Source organism: Giraffa tippelskirchi, chromosome 10 (genome assembly GCF_054371585.1).
Source record: "Giraffa tippelskirchi isolate mGirTip1 chromosome 10, T2T-mGirTip1v1.2.pri, whole genome shotgun sequence".
Classification (NCBI taxonomy): Eukaryota; Metazoa; Chordata; class Mammalia; order Artiodactyla; family Giraffidae; genus Giraffa; species Giraffa tippelskirchi.
In genome coordinates, this window is record NC_137284.1 from 29102662 (window position 1) to 29126147 (window position 23486).

Sequence of the window (23486 nt, forward strand, 5' to 3'; positions counted from 1 at the left end):
AACCACAATCATGTGGTTTAAAAGGCAGAAATTTGGCCTAGCTAAACTGAGTATGAATCCATGTGCTACATACAGGCTTTAGAGAAATTCCTTAATCACTTGGTTTCCATTTATACATTCACATGAAGATTAAATAAAAGTGCCAACAAAAATTCCACATAGTGAGTTCTCTGCCAAGCCTTAATTTCCTTGCCTTAGAAAAATCATGCCTTCTCTGGTAGGAACTGTATCACTATACCAAAGGTCAGTAATACTGCTGGCTTTGTAAATGGTTTTACTGAAACACTGTCACATTCATTCATGTACATATTTTCTATGGCTTCTTTCATGTTCCAATGGCAAAGCTGAGTAGCTGTAACAGACCTAAAATATTTCAGTTGTTCACAAATCTAAAATATGTGCTATATGGTCCTTTACAGGAAGTTTGCTGACCCATGACCTTTATCATCATCTCTCCAGGATCTTCTTCCACTAAAATTTGACCTTGTTCTAAATATATGATGATCAATGCATAACCATCTTATCCTTTACAGCACTGAATTTACAGGCAATTTCTAATGCTTCTGAGAAATAGAAGGAATAAAATCTAAAAGAAAGGGGGAAAAATCCCCATCACATGGAATCAACAGTTTTAATGAAGACAGATGTTATTACCTTAAATAAGTAGGCTTGACAATAGATATAAATATATCCAGAGTTAATGAAGTTTTTCATTATTCTTCCATGCTACAATGGAAATTGTATCTTTAACCATGATTACTTAGAATGTATGCTTCTTAGAGTCAAATACAACAGTGCTTTAGAAACTACAGTTTCTAATTATTTAAAAAAAAAAAAGCATAAAATCACCAAGAACTTTTCAGAAATACAGATGTATTTGTTTGACCCCCATAAATTCTGATTTAGTATAGCTGGCCATAATTAAGGCCAAAATTTTATAATTTTAAAACTTAGTGATCCCAATGACTGCCAGAATTGAATACCACTACTTTAGAAGTCAATTACTTCAATGCTATGGACAAAATTGATGAATTGCGGTACTGGAGAAGACTCTTGAGAGTCCTTTGGACTGTGAAGAGATCAAACCAGTCAATCCTGAAGGAAATCAACCCTGAATATTTATCAGAAGGACTGATGCAGAAGCTGAACCTCCAATACTCTGGCCACCTGATGAGAAGAGCCAACTCACTGGAAAATACCTTGATGCTGGGAAAGATTAAGGGCAGGAGGACAAGAGGGCGATAAAGGATGAAATGGTTAGATAACCAACTCGATGGACATGAACCTGAGCATACTTCAGGAGACAGTGAAGGACAGGGAATCCTGGTGTGCTGCACTCCATGGGGTCGCAAAGATCTGACACAACTTAGAGACTGAACAACAACAACAAATGGACAAAATCTATAGTAGTCTTTTTAACCTTTTCTAACAAATGCAGAGCTAAATGATCCCTCACATTCATTTTTTCCCCAATCCTTTCTCCACATGTCATCAATGACCTTAAAACACCCACAGTCTACTCAAAAACCTTCAGTAACATTTTGAAATAAAAGCTAAAGTTCCTTAGCTTGCTTTTGAAGGCCCTTCCATTATTTAACCAGTTCTACCCATAAGCTTCATTCCCCACCACTACCACTCCCTCTAATTTCCCTTACATTCTAGCCATACTCAACTTCTCTAACTTCTTTAAATATACTGCAGCTTTCACACTTTCATTCCTTTGCACATGCTGTTCCCTCTGCTTAGAATGCCAACTTTCCTATCCTCAAATTCACTCATCCTTCAACTGCTATTTCTTCTAAGAAGCCCTTTTGAAATGTTCTTATCTTCAAGAATTTAAGTTCCCCTCCTCTGGACTCCCAAGACAATGGGTATATTTCCAGGTTATCACCTTTATTTTTACTATTATGTTATAATTATCTTCACCAGGAGCCAGAATGATACCCAAAGGTCAGGCACGATTTTGTCACCTTTGCAATCCAGAAGAGTCTAATATCTGACTCACAATGGATTCAATAAATATTTTTATTAATCAAAAGTTTGACAGAGATATACAACTTGCCTTAAGGAGTTCAGTACAGATGAAATTTTAAGGTCCTTCACAGTCTGATAATGAACTGCCTCACAAACTAAGCCACCATACCTGAACACAGCTCACAGTCAAATTACACTTCAGAAATCTCTGTTCTCTTGAATTTGTCAAGTAGTCTCTTACCCTCCTCTTGCCCCATCCCACTTCCCACCACCTAATGCTTCTTGTCGATGATTTCTCTCACTTCTGACTGATGAAAACTTTACTCATCTTTTAAGGCCCAATTCAAACTGTATAAATCTATTTATATAATTCATCCTGACCTACCTCTGGCAAACCAACTGCTCCTTACTTCTCTTTTTGAACAAAAGAAATCAAGTAGCAAGGACAATCTTATTAATCTAGAGCAACTCTCTGGGTGGTACACTTTTTATCCATTTCTTCCAGTTTTATGCAGATCTGCCTTCATTTTCCCTCTTAAACCCCAACACAAGTCCCTCAGCTCCCCCAAAGAGAATTTCTACCAGCTCAGTTCTCAAGTGTACCTTCCCACTCCAAACTGCCAGTTCCAAAATTACACTCCCTGCAGCCACCTGATACCCTCAGCAGGCCCTTCTTTACCTCTTAAGTCCTTCAGCCAAAAGCTTCATTGAATATAACTCCTTTTCAGGATCACAGCCTAGGAACATGCCAAGAAAAGCTTCAATCTTTCTGATAACGCTTTTCTTCATTTTTCAGTTCTTCCACTGTGTTTGGAAAACTCTTGATGGTAGATCTCCATTTTCCAAAATATTCTCAATTATTAAAACCTAAAATCTATTGTTGGAGTACAACATTTGAATCCTTTGTACAGAATTTCAGCCCACGTCATCTAGCCCATACTTGAAAACCTCCAGTGATAAGAAATCTACAGTCTCACAAGTTAGCCTATTCTATCTTCAGTGATCTCATTTAGAGAGTTTTCATTTATATTAAGTTATTATCTTCTCACACTGAATTGCAATTATCTGTTTATACATTTACCTCTCCCTACAATTCTCATCCCTGGCAGACTTAAGATTATAAACTCAAGAACAAACTTCAGTCATTTCACAATCCCCAATACCAGTCCTGGCACAGAACAGGTAATCAGTAAAGATGTAGTGAACAAGTGAACAAACAAGTGACCAAATAAAATAACAACAAATGAACAAACACTACTTGCACCTATTACTCCTAAATCCTATCTCAGGGCAACTCAGAAAGGCCTATAGCCTCTTACTCAGACAGAAATTTAGGTACCTGAAATCATCTCTCAAGACTCCCCCAAAATCTATTTTCTCAATGCTAAACATTGCCAGTACTTTCAACAATACTCACAGAATACGAGTTTGTGCCTTCTTGAACGTTCCCTTTGAACTTACTTGGACTTAGTATTTCTATACTACTTTACAGTTTCTCTGCAGCCCTCCAACCAGTCCTTTCCTGTGGCTTCTCCACAAGTCTTTACTCTCATTACACTTCATAGATCCACTCACAGGTCATTTTGTTCATCTATACCTAGCACAATAATCAGAACACTTTAATAATCAGAACATCAGAACCTAGCACAGTAATCATAACCTACACTATCGTAAACTTTGTTTATAGCAAAACAAGTCCAAAATTTCAATCCTGAGAGGAAAAAGAATTACACTTGACTCTTGAATATCATGACCAAATATATCATAAATCTTCTAGCAATCTCTGCAGGTCAAAGATTTGGAAGGATGACAAGCCAATGTCTTCTGACAAGCTGCAGGATAAAGCTAAGCCCAAGGCCAACATTAAGAATGAGAGTTCAGATAGCATCACTTATCTATCATAGATGACAGACAGAGAGAAAAGCAGAACGACCATGTTTTACCAATGCTCCAGAGCCTCAGGGAGCCTAATAATTTATAAGCAACTAATTATACTGACGTATTAATTATTAACCAACTGAATGACTCTACAATAAATGCAGGATCACTGTGAGGTTTCAAAAGGGCCACTGGCAGGGTGATAGAGTAAAAAGATGACTGGAGTTAAAAATCAGATGAAATTTAAGTCCTGGCTCTGCTTTTCACTAGCTATAGTTCTAATAGAAGCCTCTACACCTATGAGCTGCAAACTGTTGTTTCCCTTGAGCAGTCTCAAGACAGATATGGGTCAAGAGGCAACCAAGGAGGGGAAGTGATTTATGTCTCTTTTTCTGTAAAAAGCATATAAAAACGTATACATGCATGGTCAGTTGTGTCTGACTTTATGACCCCAGGGACTGTAGCCCGCCAGGCTCTGCTGTCAGTGGAATTTTCCAGGCAAGAATATCGAAGTGGGTTGTCATCTTCTACTCCAGGGGATCTTCCCATCCCAGGGATCGAACCTGCGTCTCCTGCATCTCCAGCATTGGCAGGCAGATTCTTTACCACTGCGCCACCTGGGAAGCTCAAGCGTGCTATAAAAAGCAAGATACAGTGCTGAAGTAGAAAAAAGGGAAAGAAAACACTTTTCAAGTAGCCACTATATGCAAGGTACTTTACATACTAAATAAAACCAGACAGGGATTCAGAGGAATGTGCTCACCAATGACCACTTCTTTCTACTTTATCACATCTGGATTCCACAGCCACTAGTATAATACACAATCAAGATAATCAAAGATTTTAAGTTACCCATAATATCAAACCCAGAAAAAATCTTAAAGGTCATCTAATCTGATCCCCTTACATAACAGGTAAGACTACAGAGGTCTAAAAAGCACAAAGAAATTGCCTAAGACTACATAGAAATTTAAAGGTGAGGACTGGAACCCAAGTCTTCAGACACGCTGCCAAAGAATTTTCCAACTATACTTGAGGTAATTCTAGCCCCTCCGTACCTTCACTGACCTGAACTATGCTACTTCTGATTTACATTTAGATCAGTCAAATCTAGCCAGTGGCAAATATAGAAATATATAAACACGTTTAGGCTGGAGTTGAGATTGATATTTACTAAACGTCTGCCATGAGCCAAGCAACAGAAAAGATAAAATAATTTCCTGTTCCTCAAATAAGTGAAAGTTATGTACACCTTTTACTGCGGCTGCAGGTTCTTCATTCAAGTACAATTCAAATAAATAATTTTTAATGAGTACTTACTTATTAGGTTCTATGCTAGAAACCAGGGATATAGAGATAAATAAATGAGTAGGGGCTTGGGGAAATTCCGTGATGGTCCAGTGGTTAGGACTCCGCACTTCCACTGCAGGGAGCCCAGGTTAGAACCCTGGTCAGGCAACTAAGATCTTGCATTCTATGCAGTGCAACCAAAAAAAAAAAAGAGTAGGGGCTTCAAGAACAAATGGGTCAGGTAGTAGTCTTTGACTCTAGACTATAAGAATTCGCTTGGAGCTTTTTAAAATACCAGATGAAGTACTTAAGAGAGGAAGTATGCTAATACCAGCAATTTACTTTGAAATGCATTTTTAAAAAATAAGATACATTAATGGTTGACCATAAGGATGTAATATAATATACATATCAATATATAATGGATGTGATAAAGCAAGTTAACATGAAAATATTAATGATATAAGAATCTATATGGTGATTATACAGGCATTCACTATAAAATTTTTCCAACTTTGCTGTATGTTTCAGATTTTCCTAATAAAGGGAGGGAGGGGTGGATACCACTGCTTGAACTCTGATTTTAATTGGTCTGGGATAGGCCCAGACACTGAAAGATTACTTTGACCAAGGAAAACAGACAATAAAATAAATGAATGATTTTGATAGAGAACAACGATGGCAAGTATACTCCAGACCATAGGAATAACATAAGTGTGAGAGTACGGTGTTGTAGAATGCAACATGAAGATAAAAAATAGGACACAGCAATCAGAGAGGGCCTTTTATTTTCTGTAACGCATACAGCTATAGTCAGAAAAATGGTCCCTTCTAAGCAGTTCTAGATCTGTACAATGAAGCCCCATGTTAAAAATAAAAGATGATATGGTTGATTAAGAAAAGGCTGGAGATGACAATGAGAAAAGAGGTATGGTCTGGAGGAGGGGACCAGCTGCTATTTGTCTGTACTGAGGACTCTGTGATGCCTGGAGCTCACACAATGGGTCTTAGAATTTAGGAGAGGCCTCTAAATTGCCTAAACAAAGTTGCCAAAATTCTTTAAAAGTATCCCCATAGAACCTCCTGGACTAAAGGTCTTTACAAACAGGGTTTCAGATATCACTTAGGTCTGATATTTTAGTAACTACTAACATTAGTGGAATTTACAAGAAAACTTGGAAATCTGTTTGGCTGGTATTCTTTTCCTCATTCATTCATACAAATATTTATTCATCTCCTACTTTTTGTCAGGTTGTGTTAGGTGCTGGGGATAAAATAGTGAATAAGTCAGAAGAAAAATCTGAGATGCTGCCAGTCACCCAGGGTCACACAGCTAGTGGGCAAAAGCAGGGACCTGAAATGAAATCTGTGTGACTATAGAATCACCTCTCTTTCCACTGCACCATACCCTACTGTTCACTCAAGAGGCAAAGGAATGGACTAGATAACCTCTAATAATACCTCAGGCCATTATTTAAATGAAGATGGGAAAGGAAAAAAGAAATAAAACCTATCTCATATATTAATCACATTTTTCAGTTCCAACAACTTAGAGCTGCTGAGACTTGCATGACCAGCACTCCACCTAAGACGGGAGTGCATGCTCTTGACACCTGGTTATGAGAATCTGATCTTTAATTAAATCGTGCCAGGAGGTTTTCTTTGGCAGGAGCCTGGAATGTTGCAGTCTTAAATTTGCTGAGGGATGTCCTTCTGACAAGTCAAAGACAATCCCGCTATGCAGCTTCCAGCCACTTGCACTGGTTTAGCAACAAGAAAGCAAGTGCTGAGAGAGCAGGGGAAAACTAGAAGCTGTTTCTGGGCACAGAAAAACTACATTAATTTCTGACCCCATTTCCTCTTTGGTAAAATACAAGTAAGACTGTCTTTTTCACAGAGTTATTATGAGACTTTAAAAGCATATATAAAGTCCCCAGCATGCTATCTGACACAAAATAGATATTCAATGAATACCTGTTATCTCCAATTATCTAACCAGTTTCATCTCTTTTATCTCTAAACTTCTCTTTCCAGCCCAATCTGACTTCAAGCTCTTGCCTTTGCCCACACTGTTCTCTCTGCCTAAAACGTCCCAACTTGTCTGCCAAGGAAATTCCTACTCATTCTTCAACACCCAGCTTGACTCACTTTCTCTACAAAACCTTCTCACAGCCCTCCTATTTCTACCTTGCCCAAATTTAATAGCATTTTATACATAATTCTGTGCAGCAGGTTCCATATTTCATGATATCAGTCTCACCAGTCCATGAACAAGTCATGGAACAAAACTAAGTACGATTAATGTCTGTCCCCAAGACAGCACAGACCTGGCACAATTAGGTAACTAGTAATGATTCACTGACTAAGGCAGCCTGGCTTAGAGAAGAAAAACACAGGGGATGGAAGTATCTTATAAAGTCAGCTAATTCAAAATCTTTATTTTATAGTTCTAATATGAAACCCATGGGGTATGCAACTTACCTAGGGTCACTCAATGACACAGTGCAAAGGACATGACTAGCCTGATTATTCAGATTCGCTTAAAAATACTTTCTCCACTAATTATAACTTGAGACAGAATGAAAAAAGAGCTGTACCTGGAAAACTTGGAAAAAATTGCACTTGTAAAGCAAAACGGAAAAAGCAGAGAGATATGGAGTCAAACATTTAACTTAGGCTGACCTATACCTTCACCCTCCCCTCACCCTACCAATAATACCACACATCTTCCTTACTCCTAACACTCCTGCAGATGACTTGCAGAAACCAGCACCAAAGTTCTTATAATCCTCTTCTATCATCTTGGGAAATTCCTGACCTGCATCTCCAATGCAGGAGACAGTGGAGACACGGGTTCAATCCCTGGGTCAGGAAGATCCCCTGGAGCAGAGGATGGCAACCCACTCCAGTATCCTTGCTTGGAGAATCTCATGGACAGGGGAGCCTGGCGGCCTACAGTCCATGGAGTCACAAAGAGTCAGACACAACTGAAGTGACTTACCATGCACACAGTCCAAGTTAACCATTATTCTCATGATCACACCCTAGACTTTACTCCCAAAATGTTCACTGACTGATATCTAGAGTGAATCATATAAACTCCAAACAAAACCTCCTATTCATGTAGCTTACCTGTTCAAGAACTTTCAAAAGCATTCCTAGACTTTATATTGAGCTTCAATCCACTGTCAGTTAGTCCCTACTGCCATCACTTCCCTTTTTCCCTAAACATAAATCAAAAAACATAAACATCAAAAAACATCAACTCTCTAAAACTCAAAAACAAAAACATGAACAACCCAATTCAAATATGGGCTAAGGATTTGGACAGACATTTCTCCAAAGAAGATATATGAATAGCTAATAAGCACATAAAAAGGTGCTCAATATCACTAATATTTAGGGAAATGCAAGCCAAAACCACAATGAGATACCACCTTACATCCATTAGGATGGCTACTATCAAAAAAACAAAACAAAACAGAAAATAACAAGTGTTGGTGAGGATGTGGAGAAACTGGAACCTTTATGCATTGTTGGTAGAAATATAAGATGGTATAGCCACTATGGGAAAATAGTAAAACAAACAGTTCCTAAAAAAATTAAAGTATTATAGAATTACCATACGATTCAGCAATTCTAATTCTTGGGTATATATCCAAAAATATTGAAAGTTGAGTTTGGAAGAGCTATCTGTACACTCATGTTCATAACAGAATTATTCACAATAGTTTAAATGTGGAAGCAACTCAAGTGTTCATTGACAGGTAATGGATAAGCAAAATGTGGTATACACATACAATGGAATATTATTCAGAAAATGAAGGAAATTCTACAACATGCTACAACATTGATGAACCTTGAGGATTTTATGCTCAATAAAATAAATCAATCACAAAAAGACAAACATTGTATAATTCCACATACATGAGGTACTTACAGTACTCAAAATTATAAAGACAGAAAGTATAATGGTGTTGACCAGGGGCTGGGGGAAGGGAAGAATGAGAAGCTGTTGTTTAACAGGTATAGAGTTTCAGTCTTACAAGATAAAAGGCGCTACGGGGATGGGTGGTAGTGATGCGGTGCTGTGCTGTGCTGACTCTCTCAGTCGTGTCGGACTCTTTGCGACCCCATGGACTGTAGCCCACCAGTCTCCTCAGTCCATGGGATTCTCCAGGCAAGGATACTAGAGTGGGTCACCATGCCCTCCTCCAGGGGATCTTCCCAACCCAGGGATCAAACCCAGGTCTCCCACATTGCAGGCGGATTCTTTACCATCTGAGCTACCAGGGAAGCCCAAGAATACTGAAATGGGTAGTCTATCCCTTCTCCAGGGGATCTCCCTCACCCAGGAATCAAACTTGGGTCTCCTGCGTTGCAGACAGATTCTTTACTGGCTGAGCTCCCAGGAAAGCTCCATGGTGGTGATGGTTGTACAATAATGTATTTTAACACCACTGAATGGTACGCTTCAAAATTATTAAGATGGTAAACTTTATATTATGTGCATTTACCACAATAAAAAAGAAAAAAGTAACGAGAATTAGAATTCATCATCTAATAAATACACTACAATGTGCCGAAAGTACATAGTGGTATCAACAGTCATATTACCCCGTTAATGCCAGGGTAAAGATCAGTGAAATGAGACTTAGGATATTAACTGTGGACTCTGGATAACTGACTCTCAGTAAAATTTGTAGGATAATAAGATGGCTTATAATAGAATTTCTCTGCACATGTATATACTAAACCATCCTGATCAAAAACAAAAACAATCTACCCCCTTGCCTCCTCTTCCCTTCCAAAATTCAACTGGCAAAATTCCAGCTTCAGGATAGTTAAGCTTAACTCTCTCCAAACTGCCTCCATACTAAAAGAGCTGAGTATCCTAGAGAACATTACCTGGTTGACTGCTTTAGCTTGAAAATTATGACGCTCTTCCTACTTAAGACTACCTTGCCTCAAATCATCAATTGGGATTCTCATCCACCCCTTCCCTCAGGCAATGACCCAATCTTCAATGAGAAAACAGAAATCTTCACAGGAGAACTCTATCTTCTTACTCCTAAATCTGTATGTTTCCCTGCACCTGTATTACCCACTGTCCCACACAATAAAGGAGGTGTCTCTTCTCTTATCAGAAGTTATCCTCTCATTCTTTCCTCTCCCTCTACTCCTTCAGTTGTACTCCCTCTCACCTGGAATGTTCTTCTCCTTCAGCAGATATATTAACCTCCCTCTCTCTCTCACACACACACACATATTCAGTCATTTAGCAAATATTAATACTCATTTAGCATCTATAATGTACCAATTCTAATCCAGCTGAATAGAACAAAGTCACTGTGTCCATGGACTTTATGGATTGATTAGTAAGAGAAAATAAATAAATATACAATGTCAAGTCCATAATGAAAAGTAAAGAGTGGTTCATGTGAATATAAAGGGACAGGGATGGGGGTGGTACATAAGATAATGATCAGGACAGGCTTCTCTGAAGAAAAGACACTTCAGACATGGATGAAATGAAACAGCAAATCACAGTAATATATGGAAGTATTTTAAGCAAAGGGAGCAGTAAGCACAAATGTCCTAGATAAGAATATTTGGGGCATACAGAATAGCAAAAAGGCCAGCAATACAGAAGTTGAGTGAACAAGGAGAAATGTGGTTAAGAATTTAAGAGTAGAGATGTAGCCAGAGGTCAGAATATGCTGGACCTTACAGGCCACGATACATTTGGATTTTGTAGCAAGTGTGAGAAGACACTCAAGAACTGATTTATGTTTTGAATAAACCACTATGGCTGCAGAGTACTGACTGCAGAGGAGCAAGGGAAAAGCGGAGAGACAATTAAGAAGTTATCACAATAATTCATATGAGAACTGATGATGGCTTAAATGGATCACAGTAGGCAGAGTATTTTGAAGGTAGGGCCAAATGACTTATTAAGACACTGAATATACAATGTGAGAAACAAAGGGAAAACCAAGAAGATCTCTAAATTTTTGGCCTGAGTTAGAATACTGGGTGAATATAAACATGCTACGCATCTCCTATTCAAAGACACACACACACACACACACACAAACACACACACACATCCTTTGACACTCACATACTCCTCCAAACACTATTTATTTCTTTGTTCCCCTTCATAACAGAGTTTCTCAAAAGAACTGTCTACTTATACTGTCTCCACTTCCTCCCCTTCTGTTTGCCAACTAACACCCTACTTTGTGGCCAAAAGTAGTCTTGTCAAGCCTCCTTGTCAATCATCTCCATGTTGCCAATCAAATGGTCACTACTCTGTCCTCATCTTACTCAACCTCCCAGCAGTATTCAACGTAACTGACCTCCCTTCTCTTTCAAATGCTCTACTTTTTTGGCTTCTAGGAAAGCACATTCACCTAGCTTTCCCTCTATCTTTCTGTCCGTATCTATCTCCTTTGTAGACGCTTCCTTCACTAGCTATCCTCCACATGTCCCAGGCTTAGGAACCTCCTTTCCTCACACTACACTGTGTCCCAGATGTTCATCCATTCCCATGACTTAATATATTATCTATATGTTGATGATACCCAAGTTTTTATCTTTAGTCCCAAAGCTTTTTCAGACCAATAACCATCTGTTAGATCAGCAGTCTCCAACCTTTTTGGTGCCAGGGACAGGTTTCACAGAAGACTATTTTTCCACAGACAGGGTGGGGGCGAGGGGGGGTGGGAATTGGGAGGTTCAGTTCAGATGCTAATGCAAGTGATGATTCAGGCAATGTAAGTGATGGGGAGGGGCAGACAAAGTCTCACTCGCTTGCCTCCTGCTGTGTGGCACAGTTACTAACTTGGGCCCAAGAGTTGGGGACCACTCTTTTAAATATCTTGCCTGCATGTCTCATAAGTACCCTAAAGCTAATTTCAACAAATGGAATTCTTGGTTTTTACAACATCTATCATGAATTTTAATTATATTTGCTTACTTATTATACATCTCTCTCACTAAACAGTAAGCTTCACAAAGGAGCAACTTCATCTGTTGTATTTATCAATGTATACTTAGAAATTAAATAGGGCTTAATAACAGTAAACACCAAGATTTACTAGACCTTCTCTGTCTAGTAAATATTCATATGCTAACAGGAGAGACAGATACATAAACCCCAATGACAGTACAACATAGTAAGTGCCACTATGAGTGACAAGAGGAAGCACGTGAATCCAAAAAGGGGCCCTTAGAACTATACTCAACATTTTGTAATACTGATAAGGGAAAAGAATCTGAAATATATATAATTACTTCACTTTGCTGTATACCTGAAACTAACACAACATTGTATATCAACTACACTTCAATGAAAAAAAATAAAAATAGAAGCCCTTAACAGCCTAGGAGTCAGGGAAGACTTTCTTAAGAAGGTAACTTCAAAGGTATTTTTGCAGGATAAAAGTAAGTACAGCTATAAAGTACCTACTATATATTCTTTTCTTTTTGATATATAATTATTTTAAACTTTATAACTCAAGATATTTATAAATATCTTCTATTTTATATATGAATATTAGAAAGATTAAAAACCAAGTACCTAGTAGATGAACTGAGGTCAGTTTAGTTTTAATCCCTTTCTACCTTCCTTTTTTTATTTTATTTTTTGCTATAGCACAAGGTATCACTAAAAATACTTCTCATGCTTGCCACCTACCATTTGTTTGACCTTAAAGAAAACACTGTGTTTCTCAGGTGGTGATAAAGAACCTGCCTGACAATGCAGGAGACATAAGAGACGTCGGTTCAATCCCTGAGTCAAGAAGATCCCCTGGAGGAAGACCTGGCACCCCACTCTAGTATTCCTGCCTGGAGAATCCCATGGACAGAGGAGCCTGGCAGGCTACCGTCTATAGGGTCGCCAAGAGTCAGACATGACTGAAGCAACTTAGCACAGATGCACACAAAGAAAATACTAAACCTCTCCACCTCAGTTTTCAGTACAGGGCTCAAGTATCAGTCTCTAAAGCAAAGCATCCTCTTTCTAGCCCCTTTCTTTCATTATTAAGGATTGAGGCTCAGTTTTAAACTAGTCAGTGAACTACCCTAGGCATTTCCTCCAGGCTGCAACATCTGAGCATTTTTCATGGCTGAAAATACACTTAGGAACAATCACAGTAACATCTATGCAGCACTTCACAGTTTACAAAGTATTTTCACACATTTATTATTTCATTTGATCCTTACCAACCCTATGAGTTATTAAATTCCTATTTTACAGAGGCCAATGGAAATAAAATGCTTACCTAGCTCCATCTGGTCTTCTCAGCTCTATAGCCTGACAGGAATTGAACTAAGAAATTGGAGGGGTGCAGAAGGGGAGGGGAGCACAAATAACTCATACAGGGAGCTCAGCATCAAGTCCCCCAAGTGGCCCCGAGCCAGGAGAAGTTAACAAGGAAAAAGTGTGTTTCCCTTCCAAAATAATGAGCGTTTGGCCACAGCACAGTGACCTATCACAGGAGTCTGTTCTTTTTTCATATCAGCAGCACCTAGAGTCTAGCCTCACAGATAGGCAGAAAGGAAAACATAAGACGACCCTCTGTACACTGTATGTACACCCAGAGTCAGGAGATAATGTGGTATAAAAGCACAGGTGTCACCTTTAGAGAAGACTTGAGTTTAGGGTCCAAGCTCTGCCACTTACTTAATCAAAAGTTCCCTCCTCTGCATTATTATAGTTCCTTGTGCTTCTCTTACATCACATATCCTTATCACAGGAGGTTTCAGATACCCACACTTAGACTTGCACTGGAAGGCAGCAACTTAGTTCAATTTCCATTTTTGCATCCCCAACACCTGGTACCATAACTAACATAGATGGTTCAGAGGTTTCAGGACAAACAGATATCATATTCAAAGCTTTCTGTACATAAACACATTGTCTAGACAGTAAGTATGTGTATAATAACAATCTTGCCTTGTTGTCTCTGCTTTCCCTCTCACTATCCCACAATGAGGACACTTGTGAAAAAGTTTGCTGAGGAGAAAACAAATCAGCCCAAAAAGCTAGTTTTCAAAGAGAAAGAAGATGAATGTATATGGTCCTCTTTCCCAGACTACAGTGTTTCCCAATACAGCAACCCCTACCCCTAAACAACCCCTATCTTATCCAGTCCACTCTCTTCTTCAAAAGACCACTGTTCTTCTCCCTCAGGATTCCTCCTTCTCTCCCTCCAACCCACTCCTGCTATCCTCCTCTTCTTCCCTAGGTTCACAGGTCTGCCTCCCTTCCTCCAGGTCAGCAAAGCTTCTAAGCTGCTAGAGTCTTTGTGTGTCTCCTAGTTGCTCACCATTTCCCTGGTGGCTCAGACGGTAAAGCGTCTGCCTACAATGCGGGAGACCCAGGTTCAATCCCTGGGTCGGGAAAATCCCCTAGAGAAGGAAATAGCAACCCACTTCAGTACTCTTGCCTGGAAAATCTTATGGAGGGAGGAGCCTGGTAGACTACAGTCTATGGGGTCGCAAAGAGTCACATGACTGACCGACTCAACGTTAGTTGCTCATCTCACTAAAGGAAGTTAGAGCCTCCAGAAAACTCTTGCCCTCCTCCCACCCCACTTCCTAAGTCCTCCCCTTCCCATCTGGCTTATTTATTCTGCCTCTGGGAAATGAGGTGGGGGACAAATCCAGGAAAAAAGACTGCTTACTGTTGGGTCCAAAGCAAGGCAAAGAGGCAGTAAGGAGAGACTGGCGCTTGGGGAAGACAGATTCGTGGTGAAAGGCAAAAGTAAGGGAGCTGGGTAGGGAATAGTGTTTGGATTTCACTAACACCATAGCAAAGGTCCCTGCAAACCAGTAACCTGCCAAGAATGAGAAAGCTGAACCAAAAGGAAAAGAGAAGAAAGCCTAACCAAGAAGAGAAGGACTCAAGAGAAAAACTGGCTATGGAGGGGAAAGAACTAGAAAGGGAAAGTACAAGAGGAAAAGGGAGCAGGAAAAAAGAAAATGGGAATGGGAGAAAAGGTGGGTAGGACACAGGACAGGAAAAATACCAGGAGTAGGAAATAGAAAGGAAAGTGGTGAGAAGATAAGGTGGTAGAGTCACAGAACAACTGGGGGAAGAGGGCAGTCCAAAATAATCAAGGTAGGTTAGTATCAGCCTGACATGTGTTTCTTGGTCCCAGATGATTATGATTAAGACATTACACAGTATCAAGGTCTGTCATTAGCTCAACATTCTGAGGAGGAAGTTCCAGAGAAGATAGCTATGTTTAAAGCAGCTTTATGCCCAAGTATCAAAGAATTGGCCAATTTGGAGAAAAACCATGAATATACTTTGACCTGCTTCTTCCCAACTCTGTCTCCCTACGACCAATATACCCACAGTCAATACTAAAAAAATCACTATTCTTAACCTCTGCCTTGTCCATGAAGTAACAGAGTCCTCAGCAGCCCAGTAAGATGCCATTCAAAAGACTGGCCGGAAGACAAGGTACCAACATCTGTTTCCCAAGTTTGCCTATCTTGGGGGACATTTTTGCAGTCCACTCTAGGGCTTTTACCAACTTGCCTGTCCAAAAGGCAGTTTGGCAGTCTGAAAATGCCAGTCACAAACAAAAGGTCAAGCCCTTTGCTGCACAGATAAGGAAACTGAGGCCCACAAAGGCTGCCTGAACAGGACTAATTCCCCCTCACCCCAGGTCTCTCATCTCCCAGTTCACTCCACATCTTAACAAGTCATTTATAATACAGTGCCCCTCCTCAGCACCAGAGAGAAAAGCCCCCTCGGTCCTGGCAGGACAGCAGCTAATCCAAAGCAGAGGGAAGCATCACCGCAGACGCCAAGCAGAAGGGTGCTTGCAAAGGAGCAAGGCTCCTCAGGCAGAGCAAGTTCCCCAAAACCAGCTTCCCCTTCAGAGCCTTCCCTAGCCAGGGCTCTGGTTCCAGCCCCGGCCTAGCCCTGGGTGGGCTCATCTGAGCATTCCACCATAAACCCCTTCTCTAACTTAGGGTCTCATAAGGGAAGAGACCCTAAGTCTACCGGACCCGCGTCACCGCTCCCCGGAAGCCAGCAGAGTCGTCCCCCCTCCCCAGCACCGCCCAGCTGAGCATGCCCCAGGGTGGGCCAGCATTACCTGGTTGGGGGAGCCGGCCCCGGCATCTCTGCCTGAGGTTTCTGTCGCAGAGCCGCACCTCTCCCACGCCTGGTCGGCCGCGCGACACCCAGGCTCCACCCGAGCAGCTATACTTGGCTGGGGCCGCTCGCAGCTCCAGGGTGCAGCACGCTCCCGCCCTCACAGGGCGCAGCAAAGGCTCCACTCCGGGGTTGGCGAAGCAGAAGGGGCGGAGAAACAAGGAAGGGAAGGAGGCGGGAGAAAACCCACTTCTCCTTTCAGTAAAGAAGCTCTTAGGGAAAGCAGAGAGACTACTACCTTCCCACCCCCCTCAGCTATTCCCCACCTAGTCTTCAGCAGGGGATACTTAGTGAATTCAGGCTTTTCCAGGGACTGTCTGAGCTTCCCGGGTGGGCCCCAGAGTCAAGAAAGAACCAGAGCTCTTCGGTGCCTTTGCTTCTCCAGCTGGGTCTGGACCCCAGGACAAGTCAAATCAAACCTATCATTCTATATTAGGCTTCAAACAAAGAGAAGGACCACCCACAGCCACCCAGGCCTGGAACAAAGGTGTCAGGTTCTAATTCGAATGCCCCAGGGAAAACACAGGGTGGATGCTTATAGCTGATTCTAAGCAAAGAAATCTCTGTACCTGTGCTATTATAACTACCAAAATCTCAATTTTAGTGGAGGAGATGGAATTTCTTGAAGATCTCTTCCAGCACAGAGAGAATCAGTCAATAATACAGACTAGAGGGATCTGCTGCACTATGAGAACTAAGATTCAAAGTAGTTTTAGAATGTTCTTTTAACCCCTATACCCAGGTCCTTCAACTTATGAATGAGATGAGAATCAAAAAGAGTTCTCAGTCTTGCACATAGTTTTTCAAAGTAATCATCAATAAGCATAACATCTGACCTTACCTAATCTCCCATTCCAGGCAGCATTTGCTCTTATATATGGGCTCTGCTGAAATGTGAAGGAACAGAAAGCTCAAGAGCAATGAGCACTGTGAGACAGTGCTTCCTAATATTCAGCCAGGTGCCTCTCTGTAAACTTCTAATTCTACCTCCTAGAGCACTCAGAAAGCATCCTTCATATTAAAGGCTTTCAGATACGTGTAAATAATGATATATCAGAGCCATGCACTTTTTCTCTTCTCCAGAATAAACATACTCAGTTCTTTTAATCATCTGTTCATTCAACAACTATTTAAGCAAATTGTACAAGCCACCAGAGACAGACATATCATCAAAGAGGACCACACCTTCATGGAGTTTACGGTTTTAGTATGCTGGTTTTTAACTCTTCCTATGTATCAAAATTTCCTGGGAAGGTTTAAATATATATAGTGAAGTCCTAGCAGAGATTTTTACTAAATTGGTCCTGGGATATAGCCTAGGTGACATATCTTATGAATATAACTCTAGCTATATATAGGTATCTATCAGAGAACTAATACTACCTGACTTCAAGACTTATTATAAAGCTACAGAGATAAAGGCAGCGTGTTATTAGTGAAAGAATAGACAAATATATCAATGGAACAGAATAGAGACTCTAAATAAGACATACACAAATACAGTCAACTCATACTTGACAAATGAGCAAAAGAAATTCAATGGAGAAAGAAGAGTCTTTTCAATAAATGGTGCGAGAATAACTTGACCACCACCTGCAAAAAAATTTTGACACAGACTTTACACTTTTCACAGAAATTAACTCAAAATGTATCACAGACCTAAATGTAAAATGCAAAACTATAAAAAAGTCTAGAAGATAACAGAGAGAAAATCTAGATGACTTCAGACTGGGTGATGGCTTTTTATACAGCAAAATCACAATCCATAAAAGAAAAAAGTTGAAAACTTGGGCTTATTTAAAAATTAAAACTTTTGTTCTGCAAAAGACACTCTTAAAAGAATGAAAAGACAAATCATAGACTTGGGAAAACACTGCAAAATACACATATGATAAAGGATTTAGTATTCCAAATATACAAAGAACTCTTAAAATTCAACAATAAGAAAACACACAACCCAATCAAATAATGGACAAAAAAATCTAAACAGACACCTCATCAAAGAACATATAGAGATGGCAAATAAACACATGAAAAGATAATCAACACTATGTGTCATTAGGGACTTGCAAATTGAAACAAAATACCACTAGATACCTATTGAAATGGCTAAAACCCAAAACAGTGACACCACCAAATATTGGTGAGGATGTGGAGCAACAAGAATTCTCATTCACTGCTAGGGAATGTAAAATAGTACAGCCACTTTGAGAGACAGTTTGGCAGTTATAAAGCTAAATATAGGCTTACCAAACAATCTAACAATTGCACTTTTAGACATTTATCTAAATGAGTTGAAAAATCTATCCACAAATATTTATTGTAGCCTTATTCATAATTGTCAAAATTCAGAAGTAACCAAGATATGCTTCAAATAGATGAATGGACAAACATCTATAGAATGTGTATTTAATTCAGCAATAAACAGAAATGAACTATCAAAACAAAAGATCTTTACCAGCTCAGCCACCAGGAAAGCCCATTAAAAGACTTAGAAAACCCCAAATATATACTGCTAAATGAAAAACATTAGTCTGAAAAGGCTGACTCCAATTATAGAATATTCAGGAAAAGGAAAAACTAGAGAAGCAGCAAACAGATCAGTGGTTGCCAGGCACTAAGAGTGGTGACAAGGATCAATAGGTGAAACACAGGACATTTTTTATGTAGGAAAACTATGCTGTGTGATACTATAATAGTAGATAACTGATACTATGCATTTGTCAAAACCCATAAAACTGTACAACACAAAGAGTGAACCCTAGTGTAAACTATAGGCTTTAGTTAATAATAATGTACCAATATTAATTCATCAATTGTACCTACTAATGCAAGATGTTAAGCACTTCCAGAGGAAGTGCTGGGAGCAGTGGGACAGATGTGGAGTACGGTCTTTGCATTTTCTGGTCAATTTTTCTACAAGCCTAAAACTGCTCTAAAAATAAAATCTATTAAAATAAAAAATAAAGGGAAAGAAGTATCAAACAAAAAAAGACATATAACATAAACTTCATTTTCTTTTTATTAGTTTCATTAGGCATAAAATTACTCTGTCAAATTGTTGTACAAGTTTCTACACACTCTCAATTTCTATGCTTACCTCATTCCAGACTGTGAACAGTTCAAACTCTACTTTGGGTAGTGATGCTTTAGGGCACTTTCCACTAAACACAGTTCTGTCTGCAATGAACCTCTTATTGTCTGGGTCCCCGTGGGGAACATGACAGTCTAAGTGTAGTCCATCACCGATAGAAGGTAGCTGGACTATCACCTCCATTACCTATACTTAGTCCTTCCAATAATTTAGTCTGAAGCTGCACTAGCTTTATAGTCACGGTAGTACCTTTGGCTGACATTGGGCTCAGGCAGCAAAAACCACAATTTTCTTAAGCATAGTTATCATGCTAGGTCTCCTCTAGGCTCCCCATATGTTGCCATTTCTTTGAGACTTAAAATGTAGAACTTCACTGTCATCTTCCTTAAATTTCATCTTTTTGGCTTTAGTCCACCTTGTCAAGCTCCCTTGCTCTCTCGTTCACTCTCTCTCTTTCTCTCATGCCATCTAGCACAGTAGCTTTTCTTTCCATTCTTTATCACCTGCAAATTTAATAAGTATTCTATCTCTTCAAACATTTATCAAACACACACCATGTGGTCTTGCCTGTACTTGGTTATCGGGATTAAAAATGACCTAGAAATGGCCTATGACTCCAAGAATCATAACTAAGAAGGGAGGCTAGCATACATAAATATGTAAAAGGTATTGCACTAAAAAGCTGAATAAACAAAATAAATGGGATATGGTGGAAGAAACTACAAAACATGAATCATACAATATAAGGGAGGACCACTGATGTCTTCAGCAAGAAAGAGTAGATTCAGGCACCTTCTGTTTTTAGATTTCAGTTCTCAAAAACCAGATGCTGGTTTGGTGACAGAAGGCAGATCAGCCAACTCACATGCTGTCTCTTTCAAAGGTGGATACTGCTATAGGAAGCTTGGCTAAGCTTGGTTCCTCTGATGAAATGAAAGACACATGAAACTGAGATATATAAATCAGAAGCCAGCATTTTATTTATTACTGAGGGCTAATAGATTATAATCAAGAAACTATTGGCTAAATAAATGAAAAAGCGGAATCAGATGAAGTAGAAGGGACTTTAAAAGACTAAACTATATAGTCAAAGAAAGAAATTAAATCCTAAGGTATCTAATAACCTGCCCAAGTTTACAGAAGTTGGCAGTTAACTTGTTTTAAGTCCAATTACTCCTTGCATTTATATAGTGTTTTGGTTTTACAAAGTAAAAAAATCACAAACCATTCTTTCAACCTACGGACCCTGACCAGTGATGTTTTGTCTATAAAGTCATCTTAGCCTAATCAGGACCTTTCAGGTCATTTAGCTGCAAGCACTGTTCAGTTCAGTTGCTCAGTCATGTCCAACTCTTTGTGACCCCATGGATTGCAGCAGGCCAGGCTTTCTGTCCATCACTAACTCCCAGAGCTTATTCAAACTCATGTCCATTGAGTTGGTGATGTCATCCAACCATTTCATCCTCTATCAACCCGTTCTCCTCCTGCTTTCAACCTTTCCCAGCATCTGGGTATTTTCCAATGAGTCAGTGCTTCAAGTCAGGTGGTCACAGTACTGGAGGTTCAGCTTCAGCATCAGTCCTTCCAATGAATATTCAGGACTAATTTCCTTTAGGATTGACGGGCTGAATCTCCTTCCAGTCCAAGGGACTCTCAAGAGTCTTCTCCAACACTACACTTCAAAAGCATCAATTCTTCGGCACTCAGCTTTCTTTATACTCCAACTCTCACATCCATATGTGACTACTGGAAAAACCATAGCTTTGATTAGACAGAACTTTGTCAACAAAGTCATGTCTCTGCTTTTTAATATGCTGTCTAGGTTGGTCAAAACTTTTCTTCCAAGGAGCAAGCATCCTTTAATTTCATGGCTGAAGTCACCATCTGCAGTGATTTTGGAGCCCAAAAAAATAAAGCCTCTCACTGTTTCCACTGTTTCCCCATCTATTCGCCATGAAGTGATGAGACTGGATACCATGATCTTCGTTTTTTGAACGTTGAGTTTTAAGCCAACTTTTTCACTCTCCTCTTTCACTTTCATCAAGAGGATCTTTAGTTCTTTGTTTTCTGCCATAAGGGTGGTGTCATCTGCGTATCTGAGGTTATTGGTATTTCTCCTGGCAATCTTGAGTCCAGCTTGTGCTTCATCCAGCCCAGCATTTCACATGATGTACTCTGCACCTCAATTAAATAAGCAGGGTGACAATATATAGCCTTGACGGACTCCTTTCCCGATTTGGAACCAGTCTGTTGTTCCATGTCCAGTTCAAACTGTTGCTTCCTGACCTGCATACAGGTTTCTCAAGAGACAGGTCAGATGGTCTGGTATTCCCATCTCTTTCAGAATTTTACACAGTTTATTGTGATCCACGCAGTCAAAGGCTTTGGCGTAGTCAATAAAGCAGAAATAGATGTTTTTCTGGAACTCTCTTGCTTTTTCGATGATCCAGCGGATGTTGGCAATTTGATCTCTGGTTCCTCTGCATTTTCTAAAACCAGCTTGAACATCTGGAAGTTCACGGTTCACGTATTGCTGAAGCCTGGCTTGGAGAATTTTGAGCATTACTTTACTAGGGTGTGAGATGAGTGCAATTGTGCGGTAGTTTGAGCATTCTTTGGCATTGCCTTTCTTTGGGATTGGGATGAAAACTGACCTTTTCCAGTCGTGTGGCCACTGCTGAGTTTTCCAGATTTGCTGGCATATCAAGTGCAGCACTTTCACAGCATCATCTTTCAGGATTTGAAATAGCTCAACTGGAATTCCATCACCTCCACTAGCTTTGTTCGTAGTGATGCTTTCTAAGGCCCACTTGACTTCACATTCCAGGATGTCTGGCTCTAGGTGAGTGATCACACCATCGTGATTATCTGGGTCATGAAGATCTTTCTTGTACAGTTCTTCTGTGTATTCTTGCCACCTCTTCTTAATATCGTCTGCTTCTGTTAGGTCCATACCATTTCTGTCCTTTATCGAGCCCATCTTTGCATGAAATGTTCCCTTGGTATCTCTAATTTTCTTGAAAAGATCTCTAGTCTTTCCCAATCTGTTGTTTTCCTCTATTTCTTTGCATCGACATTCTTGGAATAAGTGAACTAAGATGGACTGGAATGGGTGAATTTAACTCAGATGACCATTATATCTACTACTGTGGGCAGGAATCCCTTAGAAGAAATGGAGTAGCCATCATGATCAACAAAAGGGTCCGAAATGCAGTACTTGGATGTAATCTCAAAAATGACAGAATGATCTCTGTTTGTTTCCAAGGCAAACCATTCAATATCACGGTAATCCAAGTCTATGCCCCGGCCAGTAACGCCGAAGAAGCTGAACTTGAATGGTTCTATGAAGACCTACAAGACCTTTTAGCACTAACACCCAAAAAAGATGTCCTTTTCATTATAGGGGACTGGAATGCAAAAGTAGGAAGTCAGGAAACACCTGGCGTAACAGGCAAATTTGGCCTTGGAGTACAGAATGAAGCAGGGCAAAGGCTAATAGAGTTTTGCCAAGACAACACACTGGTCATAGCAAACACCCTTTTCCAACAACACAAGAGAAGACTCTACACATGGACATCACCAGATGGTCAACACCGAAATCAGATTGATTATATTCTTTGCAGCCAAAGATGGAGAAGCTCTATACAGTCAGCAAATACAAGACCAGGAGCAGACTGTGGCTCAGATCATGAATGCCTTATTGCCAAATTCAGACTTAAATTGAAGAAAGTAGGGAAAACCACTAGACCATTCAGGTATGACCTAAATCAAATCCCTTATGATTATACAGTAGAAGTGACAAATAGATTTAAGGGACTAGATCTTATAGACAGAGTGCCTGATGAACTATGAACAGAGGTTCGTGACATTGTACAGGAGACAGGGATCAAGACCATCCCCATGGAAAAGAAACACAAAAAAGCATAATGGCTGTCTGAGGAGGCCTTACAAATAGCTGGGAAAAGAAGAGAAGTGAAAAGCAAAGGAGAAAAGGAAAGATATTCCCATCTGAATGCAGAGTTCCAAAGAATAGCAAGGAGAGATAAGAAAGCCTCCTTCAAGAGATCC

General features: G+C 39.9%; 1 protein-coding gene across 30 annotated transcripts in view; it reads right to left on the reverse strand.

Annotated features, from left to right (window-relative positions):
- Positions 1 to 23486, reverse strand: part of PAK1 (p21 (RAC1) activated kinase 1) — a 276797-nt gene that overhangs the window by 87684 nt on the left and 165627 nt on the right. For 3 of the 30 annotated variants that reach the window (XR_014067789.1, XM_081537516.1, XM_081537507.1), the window contains exon 1: positions 16266 to 16402. The exons of 24 other annotated variants lie outside the window; for them this stretch is intronic. Coding sequence is in view for 2 of the 6 variants with exons in the window: in XM_081537505.1 (XP_081393631.1) it covers positions 8275 to 8298 (24 nt within the window). In the remaining 4 variants the exon portion in view is untranslated. Of the gene's footprint in view, positions 1 to 8274; positions 8367 to 16265; positions 16403 to 23486 lie in introns of those variants that run through there. 3 more of the 30 variants (XM_081537505.1, XM_081537504.1, XM_081537517.1) reach the window with 1 other exon arrangement.